Source organism: Bison bison, unplaced genomic scaffold (genome assembly GCF_000754665.1).
Source record: "Bison bison bison isolate TAMUID 2011002044 unplaced genomic scaffold, Bison_UMD1.0 scf7180017853264, whole genome shotgun sequence".
Lineage (NCBI taxonomy): Eukaryota > Metazoa > Chordata > Mammalia > Artiodactyla > Bovidae > Bison > Bison bison.
In genome coordinates this window covers 41,372-57,397 of record NW_011483837.1, presented here as the reverse complement: position 1 = coordinate 57,397, position 16,026 = coordinate 41,372, and the positions used below count along the sequence as shown (strand labels likewise).

The window sequence follows — 16,026 nt, the reverse complement described above, 5'->3', positions numbered from 1 at the left end:
CCCCAGGAGATGGGACCAGGACAGACAGCCCACACCCCCGCAGCACTGCACACATGGATATTCTTGGGTATTTCCCCCCAAATCAGATTCTTCCATCAGGGCTTCATTATCCTTCACCAAGTCTTGAGAATAAGCCACAAGCTCCCCCAAAACCATGCAGACCTGGTCTGCTCAGATCCAACTTTTGCTCCCAGATCTGTTCAGAATCACCCTCCTCAGGACCCCAAAGTCTCTGGCCACAATGAGTCCTTGTGTCTTTCCCAGGTGAAGCAGGGAGACCTGCTTCAGACATTCATCGAGCTATTCCTGATGATGCAGGAAAGCACAGTTCCAAGACACCTTGAGAAAAAGGCCAGCAGGAGGAAGATGCCTAGTTCCCCACACATGGGATGAAAGAATGAGGTCACACTACAGATTCTACAGATGTGAAGAGTAGTGTTACTTCTGCTCTGACCAACTCTGTGCCAAAAAGTTCAGCAACTCAGATGAAACGGACAAATTCCCTTATAAACATAATTTTATGAACCGACAAAAGAAGAAACCTTGTCACAGAAAAAATACCAGACTGAGCTGATTCACTAATGAACTCTACCAAACCCTCAAGGAAGAATACACCAGTCTTAGAAGCCTGTAGATCAAGGGAAAGCAAACCCTTTCCAGCTTGTGTTATGAAGCCAGCAAAGCCTTGACCTGATAAAGACATCACAAGAAACATACAAAAATACTTTTTCATAAGCAGACACAGAAGTCCTTAACAAAACATTAGGAAGCCCAGTACAGCCATTTACTAAAAGAACTCTGTATCGTGTCCAAGTGGAGTTTATCCCAAGAACACAAGGTTGGTTTTTTCTCCAGTCCCTGGAGTGAGGGACTCCAGCGCTGGAAGGGTTCAAGAAATTCCAGGCTGATGAACACATGGTGATTCAGGAGAATAGAGTGTTTGGAGAGACCATGGAAGCTCTGGGCTGTTTCCCCATACTTTCCCTATGTGTCTTCCATAGGGCTATTCTGATCCTTATCCTTTGATCATAAGCCATGATCCAGTGAGTTAAATGTTTCTCTGAGTTCTGTGAACCATTCTAGCAAACTAATCAAACCCACAGCCTTTGCTGTGGTAACCTCCAGATCCAGAGCCAGTCAGAAGCACAAGTGGCAACCTGGACTTAAGTTTGGCATCTCAAGTGTGGGGAGAGAGGCAGCCTTCTGGGACTGAACCCGTAACCTGTGGTATCTGACATCATCTCCAGATAAGAGTGTGTCACAATTCAGTTAGTTGGTTTGGGAAAAAAAAAAAAAAACACACATTCGACGTAGGAATATATTTAACAAATCATCTACTCCCAAAACTACAAACTTTAAGATGGAAACAAATGGAGCGATGTCCCCTGCTTATGGGTATTATCAATTCTCCCTAAACTGATCTAGAAATTCAACACCACTCCAAGTAAAACCATAGCAGGGTGTTTTTTTTTTGTTTTGTTTTGCAGAAATCAACAGGATGGTAATAAAATTTACATGGAAAAGCAAACGACATCGAATAACCCATCTTGAAGAACAAAGTTGGAAGACTTACACTCCCCTTGATTCTAAGACTAACTACAGTAATTAAGACAGTGTAGTACTGGCACAGACATATATAGATCAATGCAACAGCAGAGAGTGCAGAAACAGATTCACCCATACAATTAGGTGGGTTGGTTCGTTTGTTTTTGGTAGTGCCAGGCAGCTTGCGGGATCTTAGTTCTCTGAATTAAGGAATGAACCCGGATCTTCAGCAGTGAAACAGTGGAAGCTTAACCACCTGACTGCCAGGGAATCCCCCAGTAAAGTGTGTTTTATGACAAGGGCATCAATGTAATTCATACCATACCCCCAAATAATTCAAGATCGATGTTGGACCAAAATGTGAAAGATGAAACTATAATGTTTACAGAAGAAAAAAAACTGAAGAATCTTTTCCTAACCTTCAGAAAGATCCCATGGTTTTACAGGAAAGACAGGGCCTTTTGTGATGGCTACACTTCAGAAAGATTCTCCCTGCGGTGAGCAAATCGTACGGCAGCAGGGCAGGACGGGATAAGGGAAGACAAGGAGACGACCACTGGCCACTGAGATGGTCGAGTGGAGGGATGAATGGGGGCCCGGGCGGAGACATGGAGGGTGGAAACGGAGAGGGCAAAACTCAAGGCGATTCCTGAGTTAGAGCGCCAGTCATCTCGGCCGATGGACTAGGCAGGAGCACGCGGCTCCCACCTGCGAAGCTGTCCTGAGCGAGGGTATTTTTTGGTACTAAGCAGGCAGCGGGACACAGCAGCTCCCACCGGAGCGGTCCAGGTTGAATTTACAGAAGTGGAGGCTGCCCAAAACACGGACGCGGCCGCCCAAGGAGCGCGCAGCAGGAAGCGGAAACAGGCTCGGGCCTGATGAGGGTCGGGGCCAGCGCCCTGGGGAGCGTCAGCCCGGCGGCCGCACCTTAACCGACAGGCGAGTACCCGCAGGAAAACCCACCTGGGACCTCCACAAGGTAGGCCAGACGGGAGCGGCCATGACGCACACGTCCCAGCGGAAGTGCTTGTCCCGCCGCCGGAAGCGGCGCTTCCGCCCCTCTAGGAGTTTGTCTTGGTGGCGGTGTTGTCTGGAGCCGGCCGGATCCTCTCCACCGTCCGGGGCTGCGAGAATAATGGAAACACGGCACGTCAAAATCTGCGGAATGCAGCTAGAGCGATGTTTAGAGGGATGTTACTGGGTTTAAATATGTACATCAGAAAAGAAGAAAGGTCTAAAACTAATTACCTAAAATTCCACCTGTGTGTGTGTGTGTGTGTGTGTGTGTGTGTGTGTGTGTTTATTTTTGGCTGTAGTGAGTCTTCCTTGCTGGGAGGCTTTCTGTATTTGAGGAGAGTTGGGGGCTACCCTCTAGCTGTGAGCAGGCTTCTCATTGCCATGGCTTCTCCAGTTGCAAAGCACAGGCTCTAGGGTACAGCTGACTTCTGTAGTTACGGGCTCCAGAGCCAGGCTCAGCTGCCTCATAGCACGTGAGATCTTCTTAGACCAAGGATTGACCATGTCCCTTGCATTGGCAGATGAATTCTCAACCACTGGGCTACCAGAGGAGCCGCCAAAATCCTTCACTTCAGTTGCTCGGTCGTGTCCGACTCTGCGACCCCATGGATGCCAGGCTTCCCTGTCCGTCACCAACTCCCAGAGCTTGCTCAAACTCATGTCCATCAAGTCAGTGATGCCATCCAACCATCTCTTCCTCTGTCGTCCCCTTCTCCTGCCTTCAATCTTTCCCAGCATCAGGGTCTTTTCTAATGGTTAATTCCTCGCATTTGGTGGTCAAAGTATTGGAGCTTCAGCATCAGTCCTTCCAATTAATATTCAGGACTGATTTCCTTTACCATTGACTGGTTGGATCTCCTTGCTGACCAAGGGACTCTCAAGAGTCTTCTCCAACACCACAGTTCAGAAGCATCAATTTTTTGTGCTCGGCTTTTTTTATGGTCCAACTCTCACATCCATACATGACTACTGGAAAACTCACAGCTTTGACTAGGTGCACCTTTGTCAGCAAAAGTAATGGTTCTGCTTTCCAGGTTGGCCATAACTTTTCTTCCAAGGAGCAAGCGTCTTTTAATTTTGTGGCTGCAGTCACCATTTGCAGTTATTTTGGAGCCCCCGCAAAACAATGTCTGTCATTGTTTCCATTGTTTCCCATCTATTTGCCATGAAGTGATGGGACCAGATGGCATGATCTTAGTTTCCTGAATCTTGAGTTTTAAGCCAACTTTTTCACTCTCTTCTTTAACTTTCACCAAGAGGCTTTTCAGTTCCTCTTCGCTTTCTACCACAAGAGTGGTGTCATCTGTATATCTGAGGTTATTAATATTCCTCCTGGCAATCTTCATCCCAGCTTGTGCTTCATCCAGCCCGGCATTTTGGGTGATGTACTCTGCATAGAAGTTAAGTAAGCAGGGTGACAAGATACAGCCTGGATGTACTCCTTCCCCAGTTTGGAACCAGTCCATTGTTCCATGTCTGGTTGTAACTGCTGCTTCTTGACCTGCATACAGATTTCTCAGAACACAGGTAAGATGGTCACCAGACCACCTTACCTGCCTTCTGAGAAATCTGTATGCAGATATTCCCATCTCCTGAAGAATTTCCCACAGTTTGTTGTGATCCACACAGTCAAAGGCTTTAGTGTAGTAAATAAAGCAGAAGTAGATGTTTTTCTGGAACTCTCTTGCCTTTTCGATGATCCAACGATGATGGCAATTTGATGTTTCCTCTTCCTTTTCTAAATCCAGCTTGAACATGTGGAAGGTCTCTTTTCACGTACTGTTGAAGCCTGGGTTGGAGAATTTTGAGCATTACTTTGCTAGTGTGTGAGATGAGTGCAGTTGTGCAGTAGTTTGAACATTCTTTGACACTGCCTTTCTTTGGGATTGGAATGAAAACTGACCTTTTGCAGTCCTGTGGCCACTGCTGCGTTTTCCAAATTTGCTGGCATGTTGAGCACAGCACTTTCACAGCATCATCTTTTAGGATATGAAATAGTTCAGCTGGAATTCCATCACCTCCACTAGCTTTTTTCATAGTGATGCTTTCTAAGGCCCACTTGACTTTGCATTCCAGGATGTCTGGCTCTAGGTGAGTGATCACACCATCATGGTTATCTGGTCTTTTTTGGTCTTTAAGGTCTTTTTTTGTATAGCTCTGTGTATTCTTGCCACCTCTTCTTAGTATGTTCTGCTTCTGTTAGGTCCATACTGGTTGTCCTGTATTGTGTCCATCTTTGCATGAAACGTTCCCTTGGAATCTAATTTTCCCGAAGAGACCTCTAGTTTCTCCCAGTCTATTGTTTTCCTCTATTTGTTTGCATTGATCACAAAGGAAGACTTATATCCTTTTGCTGTTCTTTGGAACTCTGCATTCAGATGGATATATCTTTCCTTCTCTCCTTTGCCTTTCACTTCTCTTCCTTTATTATTTGTAAGGCCTCCTCAACCATTTTGCCTTTTTTTCTTTTATTTTTTGCCAAAATCCTTTTAAGTAGATAAGACAAACCATCCAATTTTAAAATGGGCAAAAGATGACACGGATTCTCCATATCATCATTCAGCGTGCACGTGCATGCTCAGTCGTGTTAGACTCTTTGCAACCCCATGGACTGTAGCTTGCTTGACTCTTCTGTCCATGGGATTCTCCCAGCAAGAGTAATGGAGTGGGTTGCCATTTCCTCCTCCAGGGATCCCAGGGATTGAACCCAGGGATGTATCCAGTGGCTCCTGCACTGGCAAGCAGATTCACTACTGCTGAGCCACCTGGGGAGTCCCATCATTCAGTAGGCAAATACAAATTAGAAGCATAAAGAGACCCATATATGTCACTGGAGTGGATTAGATTTTAGAAGTGTCACCATACTACATGTTGATAAGGATGTGGACCAGTTGAACCCTGACAGTGGCAAGAAAGGCCATAACCATGATGAAGAACTTTTTGGCAATTTCTTATAAAATTAAAACTCATGTATCTTATAATCCAGCAATTAAGTTCCTAGACATTTACTCAAGTGAAATAAAGAGGCAAGTCCAAATACTTTTACACAAATGCTGATAACTGTTTTATTCATAACAGCCAAAACTGGAAACCCAAATTTCTACCAACAGATGAATAATAAATGATGTTCACCTTCACCCATACAATGGAACACTACTGACAAACAGCTCTGGAAACACAGAGCTACTTGGTTTAGTCTTTAAAACATGGCAAAGTGGAAGAAGTCAGACACACAGGATTACATGCCATATGAATCCATTTATGTGAAGTCCTGCAACAGGCAGAATGAATACATACTAACAAAGTGTTTACTTGGGCCTGGAGTGGGACCTGGGAAAGGGCAAAATGGAACATTTTTTGGGTGACAGAAGTGTTGTTTTTCTTGTGATGATGGTTACACATGTATATGGATTTGCCAAAATTCTGTACACTTAAAATGGGTGTGTTACTATATGGCAACTAGACCTCAACCAAAGTTGGTTTAAATGGTCTGGTAATATGTTTCTATACCATTTGAAACATCTGTTACGGGTGAGTTTTCCAACAATGGAGTACTATATGCTACTCACTCAAGACTTCTAGAGTTGCTGGAATTTAGGAACTCAAGATATGCCCTCATGGGCAGTACATTCTGACAGCATTTCAAAACCGGTTCATGTTCAGATAAAAGAAATTCAGATGCAACAACCAACAGTTCTGCTAGACAGTTATCCACTGTGTGATATAACTCACCTGCTGTAGATCAGAGAGGGATCCTCCAGGCCTCCTGTTTCTCCAGAGTCCCTCCCAGACCACCCTCTTCTCTAGGTGACAAGTGTCTACTTGTCCAGTTCACTGTCACCTCCTTGAAGCCGCCTTACATCTCCACACCAAACTAGCTGCCTCCTGACCTACACCCCTGCACAATTGGAAACATACTTCAACTCCAACACTGAACTCAGCCTGCCATGACCTTTTTGCCTGCCCCATCAGACTATGGATCACTTCAGGACAGATGGTGTCTTATTCACCCTGGTTTCCAAGTATTTAGCACTGGTCCTTTGATCAATACATTTTCAAATCAGAGCTGGAGAACAGGGAGAGGGGGAAGAAGTTGGGCTCAATCATGGAATTATTAGGACAGAAGAAAGTCATGAAGTGTATCAGGACTGTGTGCCCTCTGAGTGAATTAGAGATACACAGAATACTAGATGAAGATGAGTGCCCCCCTCACCCCCCCCGCAGCCCCCCAAGCGAGCGGACAGTCATTCACAGACAAACTCTGGAGGCAAAACATACAAAAGGCCAGTCTCACTCTGGCTACTGCCTGCAAGTGTCGAAGGCATTATGAACAGAGACATCAGCAGGGCCAAGAGGAGGTATTTCCAGTAGACCAGCAGACTATGCTGTCACAAAACAAAAAAGCAATGACCAAAAAAAAAAAATTTATTTTTAATGTTTTAAATAACAGTGTAGAGAGGACAAAGCAAGAGAAGTGCCAAGTGCACACTTGGCTGTGCTTTTTATTGCCCTGCTCCAGATTCCAGGGACACACAAATCAGTGAGATACACTCACAGTCCTTAACAATGAGAGAGCACACACAACAATCAGAGCAAGCACAGTAATAAGAGGCAAATGGCTACTGAGGATCAGAAGCAGCAGAGGGGTAGCGGGCTGAGCCCAACACGCAGCTTGGGATGGGTCTTGACTCATGACAGGTCACGAGCCAGATGAGAGGGAGCACTTGGTCCTTGGCTGGGAGGCAGGAGCGCCCGGATGAGGGGGCATGTCTAGCAGTTGGTGCTACCTCTGTGACCTGGAGTGAACTGGGGGCAGATGAACCTCCAGAAAGCCTTTGGATGCAGGGCGGGGAGTTCGGAATTTCTCCTAAGGACCACAGAGAACCAAGTTGTGGTTTTAGGTAAGAAAGTATCTTTCTCTAGCTTGCCTTTCTGACAGATCAAAAATGGCTGAGGAACACTCTTTTAAAGTTATACAATTAGATACATAACTCTGCTTTAAAAGGGATTTAACTCAAGGGTGAATTGTTATTGTGCAGTGGAATAGAATCTTCGCCTCCTGAGGCCAAGCTCCTCCCTCCCACACCCACAGCTCTCCCATAACTGGTCCAGCTCCATGTCAGCTGTCCAACTGTGTGGCTCTTCTGCAAGCATGTTCTCCCAACGGAGGACAGCAGGCCCCACTGTGGCCAAGTGAGAGGTGGCAGCCCTGCCCATCCATGACCCTGGAAAATGCTGACTCCTCCAAAGCCTCATGAGTCAGGGCCCCTGCCACTGTTTCCAACATCACTAAGTGAGCCAGAGGATAATTAGAAGTCTGTGTGCCCCCCCAGGCCTCCACACGTCTCCCCCAAGTGAACGGCTGTCTGACTCAAGGGAAGGCCCTCCTGGGGAGCCTCTTGACTGCTTTTAAAGTCTGGGGGTGGGGTGAACTCTTTCCCATACTGACTACACTCGTAGAGTTTCTCCTCAGTGTGGATCTTCTGGTGCTGAAGGAAGTTTGACCTTTGAATGAAGCCTTTCCCACAATAACTGCACACGTAGGGTTTCTCTCCAGTGTGAATAATCTGGTGCAAGAGGAGCTTGGAGCTCTGAATAAAGGCTTTCCCACAGTCCTTGCACTCGAAGGGCCTGTCCCCAGAGTGGATCTTCTGGTGCTCGGTGAGGTGTGCTTTCTGGAGAAAGGCTTTCCCACACTCCTTGCACTCGTACACCCTCTCCCCGGTGTGGATCTTCTGGTGTCGAATAAGGTAGGAACTCAGGAAGAAGGCCTTCCCACACTCGTTGCACTCATAGAGCTTCTCCCCGGTGTGGATCCTCTGGTGCTGCGTGAAGTTGGACGTCTGGCTGAAGCGCTTCCCACACTCGTTGCAGACGTATGGCCGCTCCCCGGTGTGAATGCGCTGGTGCTGGATGAGCTTCGAGCTCCGGATGAAGGCCTTGCCGCACTCGTTGCACTCGAAGGGCCGCTCCCCAGTGTGGATCCTCTGGTGCTCGATGAGGTCTGAGCGGTGGCGGAAGGCCTTGCCACAGTCCTGGCACTCGTACTGCCTCACCTCCGTGTGGACCTGGAAGTGCCGGATGAGGCTGGAGCTCCGGATGAAGGCCTTGCCGCACTCGTTGCACTCGTACGGCCGCTCCCCTGTGTGGATCCTCTGGTGCCGGATGAGCAATGAGCTCTGGCTGAAGCCCTTCCCGCACTCCTTGCACTCAAAGGGCCTCTCGCGGGTGTGGACCCGCTGGTGGCGGATCAGGTCTGAGCTGTGACAGAATGCCTTCCCACACTGAGTGCACTTGAAGGGCCTTTCTCCCGTGTGTACTTTCTGATGCTCCAGGAGATCCGTGTAGAGAACGAAGTCCTTGCCACACGCGTTACACACGTACAGCCTCTCCCCACCATGAGCATGCTGATGCTCCACCAGGTGGGAGCTCTGGCTGAAGCCTTTCCCGCACTCGTCACACCTGTGAGCTTTCTCCCCAGCATGAGAAGCTTGATGTCTGGCCAGGCCCGGGTTGAACGGGAAGCTGCCACAGGCCTCGTGCTGGGGGGCCTCCCCCTCGATCAACTCTCTCTGAAGCAGGAGGAGGTCTGGGCTCAGGAGAGGGCTCCCCTCAGACTTACTCCCCGCCTGTGCTGCCTCTGCCGTTTGGATCTTCCAGTGGGTGACCGTCACCTGCTGGAAACCCCCTTCCTGTGAGGTGCAGCTCCGCAGGCTCTGTGCATCCAGGTTTCCTAAAAGCCTCCCGAGTCTGGGGTCAGGGCCCCTCCCAGATGTGGGGGCAGTGAGCTCCATCACTGGGAGGGCTTCAGACACTGCCTTCTGCAGATTCCCACGCCCAGAAACCCAGGCTCCGAGTCCCCTTCTGGTCACCAGTCAGCATCTGAAATAAATAAGAGTAAGATCATCTTTCCCCTTCATTACGAGATGGGAATCTGCTGGAGCAGATGGGGTGAATTGTGCACCTGGAGCAGCAGAGAGACGTGCCCCCCGCCCACAGCCCCACTCAGCACAGCGCTTGGCTCAGCCCGCTGGCCTCTCCACTGGTGTAGGGGGCTCCACCACCCAACACCAGTTTCAGGGGACAGATGAGCTGATGGGCAGGGATGGGTCTGGACTCCACTCAAAGTCAAGACATGTTTCCTAAGAAACACAGAAAGACTGCTCCAACCCCCACTCAGCCGCGTTCTGCCCAGCTGAGACGCTGGATGGGTGAGACTCACACAAGCTCTGGCCTGTTAACCCCGCTCCCCTGCCCTCTCCTTCCTCCACCACGTGTGCCCTTGGGGCAAAGCTCAGCCTGCTTCCTGATGGGTGTCTCTGTTCCTGCTGCCAGAGCTCTCACGTTTGTAACCACCTGCCCGACGGGCCCTGGGGGCTGCCAGCAGCTCCCACACCTGGCTAACTCCCCCGTGAGACCATCTCCTGGCTTCTCCTCTCAAGAGTCCAACAGCACTCCCCACCCCAGGGATGATGGCCTTGTGGCTTCTTCCAATGAGAAAACAGAAGCAATGAGATGAGGACACCCACTTTCTCCCACATTTACCACACTACCAGTGTTGGCGCCCACACCTCACCCACCCTCTGTACTGGGTTAAATGTCCTCCATGGAATCCGAGGTAAACGCGTCCACCTGTGCACCCTGCGCCCGCCCAGCAGCAGAGTCTGGGGTGGGAATGGTCACCACAGCACCATGCAGTTACCAGAACATCCATCAGCAGAAGAGAGGGCCAACTGAGGTGTCCTCCAGCAAGGAGGGCAACCCTGCACCAGAGCACAGGTGGACCTCCCGGGGTGATACCGAGCTACTTCCTACTTCCTGATCCTACTTTCTGATCCTACTTCTGCAGAGTTCAGACCCGGACAAAGCTGGCCATGGTGGGAAATTCGAGTCACGGATGGTCTTTAGGAAGAAGATGGTGATTTCGAGTACAGGGGGGCCATGCTGCTCAGGTGTGTCTGCCATGGAAAAAAGCCTGTGCTTAGGGAACCTTGCACCATTTCTGGGACGTGCCTTCAGCTCTGGAATTCTTGCCCCAGCAGAAAATTTCTCCTTCAGCAGGAATTTGCCGAGGGGATGCCCTCTCTACTGCCAGCTTTCCACTGCTACAACCCATCTGCCATCTCAGAGGGCAGCAGGTTGGAGACCATCCTGGCCCGAGTGAGCCCCTGCAAAGGGTTGCACACAGTGTCAGCCAGGCTCAGGAAAGCTCTAGAAGCTTGGGAAAACTTTGTCTCCACCTCACTCAGGTTGTTGGCAGAACGTGGTTCCCTCTGGTCATGGAATGGCCCCTTGGGAGCATGGGCACCTTCCAGGCAGGAGCAGCTCAGATGTCCTCTCCTTCTCTTCTGCAACCAGCTGCACAAACCCTGCTTTCCAAGGGTTCCTGATGAGCCCCACCTTTTGTCAAATGACCGCAAGAGTCCTCCCTCGTGTCAGGAGGAGCGCAGAACCCTGCCTGCCACACCCCAGCAGGGGCCTGGCCCATGACAGAGCCCAGAGTGCCCTGGTCTCCATGGGGGGCAACTCTGAAGGGTCGTCCAGCTCCCTGCTACCCCATCCCACCTTGCTCACAGGTGCTTCCCCAAGTGCTCCCTCCTCAGCTGACCCCAGTTCCTGGGAGCTCTGCCCAAGATGACCCCACAGGACCCCTTCTCTCCCCAAATCTGCACCACTGGAAGCAGTCCAACTGCTATGCAGCCCCACAGAGATGCCCCCAAATCCCCAAGGGCAATGATGTACCCCTGAGGACAGAGCTAGGTGGTGGGGAGCTGCTGGGGGCAGGAGGGCTCCCCAGGTTCCTCCCAACAGGCTGCTTTCCTTCTCGAGCCAACAGCTCGCATCTAGTGCACAGTCTCCCTGGACTCTTCTGCTCGCCTTTCTAACCATACCATTCCCGTCACCCGGAGGCCCCCCTCTAAGGGGAACGGTCTCATTATAATTCTGCAGTTTTCAATTTCACTTCAATGGAATCATATGGTTGTTTTGTGTCTGCTGTTTATTCAATAGGCACCCACTTTTTATAGAGCTAGAATTCACACATCATAAAATCCACCATTTTAAAGCACACAATTCAGTGCTTCTTAGCATATTTCTAAGGTTGTAGAACCTTCCACACTAATTTGAGCATCGTCAAGACCCCCCCTCCCCAAGATGTCTGCTGACGCTGAGCACCACGCCAGGGAGGCCGCCTGTGTTGCATGGACCTCAGCTCAGGCAGCCTTCACCGCGTGAACACAACGCCGTGTCCTTTCCACGATTCTGCCCTCCACCTCAAGGGGCTGGCAGCTCAGGGCTGGGCACGGTCCTGTGCTTGTCTTCTGGCCGACAGAGGTCCTCATTCCCGCTGAGCCCTGGGACTCCTTCGTTTCAGTGGCTACAGCTCAGGCCACCCTTGGAGACTCCCGGGAACTGCTGATGCTGTGGACCAGTGACTGCCTGCGTTCAAGGCTCCTCCCCTTCCTGAATGGACACATTCACGTGGTCATCTGCTCTTGCTGGGGGAGGAGGCAGCATCTGGGGAGGCCGGAACCTGTCAAGTTTAGACTGTGGCCGTGTGGACACGCACTGGTGCCGACAGAAGGCCACAGGCCAGGGATCCTGGCTCCATCTGGAGGCAGCAACTGAGCACAGCCTAGCTTGGGGGTCAGATGGCCAGCTGGTCAGCTACGGCAGACATGACGCTGCCCAGTGTCCCTGCTTTGAGTGACAGAAATCCCTCCAGAAATTTCAGTGGACACAGAGCCAGCAGTGAACCACCACATTTCCTGAAGTCCCCTAATGTCGGGGGTGACCTGTGACTGATTCCAGCACGCCATCCTCTCACCCAGCCCGCGGGACATGTATGAGGCCACACTGCAGGCTCCTGGGGGGCAGGACCCTCCCCATGCCTCTGAGATGGGATACCAGAAACCAAGTTTCCTGTTGGGAACACTAGTTTTGAATCTCCGTTACAGCAAGAGGAACCCACGCTTAAATAATGCTGTTAGACAACCTGACTATTCAGATGCAACACTCCCTGTGATGATGAAGACACTGAACCAACAGCTGACAGTAAGAGTGAGAAGCTGCACGTCTACTCGAAGCGTTTCTCTCCATGTGAGGTTTGCAACCCAGCTTCCTGGAGCAGTGGCCCTCTTGGGCGCCCTGTGACACAGCATTTCTGACCACTGCCCGGTGACATTCACTGACACTGTTCTTCTGAGTTAAAGGCCCACTAACTTGATTTAAATCTTTCTCCTGCTTACAGAAATTATTTTAGTTATTTTTCCAAGGCATAAGGGTAAACTATGCTAGTTGAGAAAAACTTTGACTAAAAATAAAATTATTCTTAATCCCAGTACTCAGATTACACATTGATGTTTTCCTTTAGTGTTTTTTCCTGCACCAATGTATTATGAAATGAGGACCACACTCCTCAGTCTTATATCCTATTTTACTTCACTTTTATACTGTCCATTCTGAGCAATTACAGACATAAGACCCACACTGTAAGAACCTTCAAGTGGTAAACAAAAACAAGGATAATCCCCAACAATTCCAGAGACCACTGCAAGCTGTTCAGTTTATACATTCATCCAGGCTTCTGCTTAAACAAAAACGACACATTTATTTCCACGCACGCCATCTGTAGGTACAAACACGGGGTCACATATACCTGTCCATCTGTACACCCTCCCCCGACTTCTAACACATCCCCGTATCCTTCAAGTTCATTCACACGGGGACCTGACGCTCCGAGGCCCCACTACGCTTCAGATGCCGGAGGTGCCCCTGGTGTCATGAAGAACGACATTCCCTGAAGTACTCAGCCCACCTCCCTTCCCCAGACTGGGGGAAGGAGTTAGCCGAATGAAAGGTCTGGGAGAATAACTAGGCACATAGCACGCAGCCTCTTCCACTGGGGCACAGGTCCTGCTGCTCTGGGCCAGAAGTGCAGTGCTGTGGAGAGGCTGAGGCGATCCAGCGCCTCCTGTGGGCAGGCAGGACACAGCCTAACCGGCACTTGGCCTAGAGGTCCAGCATCACTCCAACCAAGGCTTGCACAAGTAGCGAGCTGGACTTCCGCTCTTCATGGGCCTCACTGGTGCAGATGTGGGAGGACAGGAGGGGTGCTATGGATGAGTGACCCTCAACCCCAACCAGGCACTGCTGAACTGGCCTGCAAAGTCCCAGGCACAGCTCCAAACCTTGTGAGGCAGCCATGACCTTGATTATTTACTCTATTTTACAGAGGCTGAGAAAGTCAATTACCCAAGATTGCCAAGCCAGTCAGTGGCAAAGCTTAGGTTTAGAGTCAGGCCTGTCTGCCTCCAGAGTCCATTCTCAAAGATGTTTTTCCCTCCCCAGGTGTGATGTTGCTGTTACAGGGTATTTTGCTTAGAGCAGCTGGGTGGGATTGTTATTCTAAAAGTAAGCTTATATTTTAAATCTTATTTTTTTTAATCCAAAAAAAGGGAGTATATTCAGTTTTTTGTTTTGGAGGTGATATTTCCTGATTTTTTGTTGTTGTTTAAAAGGACTGTTATACCACCTGAAAACAGGCTTGCGTCTATTTATAAGAATATAGCTTTAAAATGTGGCCTTTTCGTGATTTTCATAACTTTAACTTTTCAGGAAGTTTTTAAAATTAAATATACCTTGCTTTGAAGAAACATTTATCTGAATATCAGCAATCTTTCAGTTTCTCCTTAACGCCTTTTTTCCCCTATGAATTCAAATAAAGTTAAATTGATACTTTTTCATTTAAAGAAACCTGAATGAAATAAGCAAACGAAGTAAAAATATATCAGACTGCTGGTTCCATAATGTCTGGGGCTAACATAGCCCTCCCTTCTGTTAGAACTTGCTGGACAAAATATAACACAACATTGTTGATGTTGAGATGGGGCGAGCCTCAGAGCTGGGAGTGAAGCCTATGAGCCGCCAGAGTGGGCAGTGCCCACTGCAGGGGCGGGAAGCTGTTTGCACATGCGCACTAGTAAAGGGGTGTTATAAGCCTTGGGCTTGCAAGTTACCAGCGTGGCTGTCTGCCGCTTACAGTCTAAACAAAGGAAGCAGGCAGGTGTGCAGAGCTCCACCCTTGGGAGCAGCAGGAAAAGGATAGTAAAAGGGCACCCAAGGAAGACACGGACTGGAGCTGCAGGAGAATCTGCACCCCTGCGCGGCCCCAAGGCCACCAATGTCACCAACCTGCACTAGTGCGACCACAGCCATGGCGGGGACCGAGTGCCCGGCACGTGCTTTTCTTATTTCCTGTGTTCGCCACACTATCATCCATGAGGTTCGGGGAGGTGACTGGTTTACAGCTGAGCCAGCTGCTAGCTGCGGTCTCCTTCCCCCACCACCCCACATCCATCTGAGTTTTGCTCCCAGGGCTCTGCCCAGATGGCAATGGTCTTCTCCTTTCCTGAGCAGTTCAGTGTCCTTTCACCGGTCATATTCCACAACCCAAGGCAGCACTGGACGTGCCTGACAGCTCCCTGAACTGCTTTAAGGCCCTGCCCTGTTCTGGGTCAGCTGCTTCTCTGAGCACCTCTTCCATTACCAGCTTGTGAGCGCGGTCTGGGCTTTTTCAGCTCCGCCTTGCAAGCCTTACCATCCCTAAGGCCTTTGCAGGAAAAATCCATCCCCATCTCTCCAGGAGACACTGGAGCTAGGGAGTCAGGCTTGTGAAAAGACATAGCAACCTCGCCCCGCCCCGCCCCATTTCTCTGGTATCTTCCACTGAGTGATGCTGTAGCTATTGCCATTATTAAGATACCGTTATTGTTACATCTAACGAAAGTCCCACCTCCGTGGACAGGACCAAGTCCTGTCATTCCCTGGGACTGGAGCTCAGGGGAAAGACGTGCTCCAGAGAGGGCACTGCGGCCTGATTAAGAGCATGAGCTCTACAGACAAACTGCCCGAATTCAAACGGGCCTCCAGCTAACACTCCTGGGAACACAGAGAGGCATGCTACTCAGGCCCGGAGGCTCACATGACTACGATGCAGCCACTGCACGAGGGGTAAGACGTCCAAGGCACCAGCAGACACGGCCTCCAGGACTGATACGACTCGAGAAAAGAACGGCGCCGCCCATCATCTGGAGGGGATTCTCTTCTTCACCTCTACCCGGCCAGGGCAGCGGTGCCGGCTCTGCACCTCCTCCAGCACAGGCAGGCTCGAGGCGCCGGTCACTCTCCCAGCATCATCTGTAGAGCTCCCTCGGGCTCCAGGCAGAGGCCGGCTGGCTTGCAACAAAAGAGCGGCACTACCCGCACCGTGCCCCTCACCTACCCCCAGGCCACCCCAGAGCCACGACACAGACGCCTACGCTGGGGGCTCTAAGCCTGGGGTGTGTGGCCCCTGGAGCCAGGGAAAGGAACCAAGAGAGTGGAATTTACCCGCACGACGTTCCCTGGGGAGAGAAGCTGCGGTCCCCGGGCCGGACTGCAGTCCGGCGGGGGCGGCCGGGAAGG

At 50.2% G+C, this 16,026-nt stretch overlaps 1 protein-coding gene across 1 annotated transcript; it reads right to left on the bottom strand.

Annotated features, from left to right (window-relative positions):
• Nucleotides 1-5,605: 5,605 nt before the first annotated feature.
• Nucleotides 5,606-15,882, bottom strand: ZNF623 (zinc finger protein 623). Its single transcript, XM_010854247.1, has one exon. It carries the CDS (start codon nt 9,354-9,356, stop codon nt 7,872-7,874), a length of 1,485 nt encoding a protein of 494 aa, XP_010852549.1. The 5' UTR covers nt 9,357-15,882; the 3' UTR covers nt 5,606-7,871.
• Nucleotides 15,883-16,026: the final 144 nt, after the last annotated feature.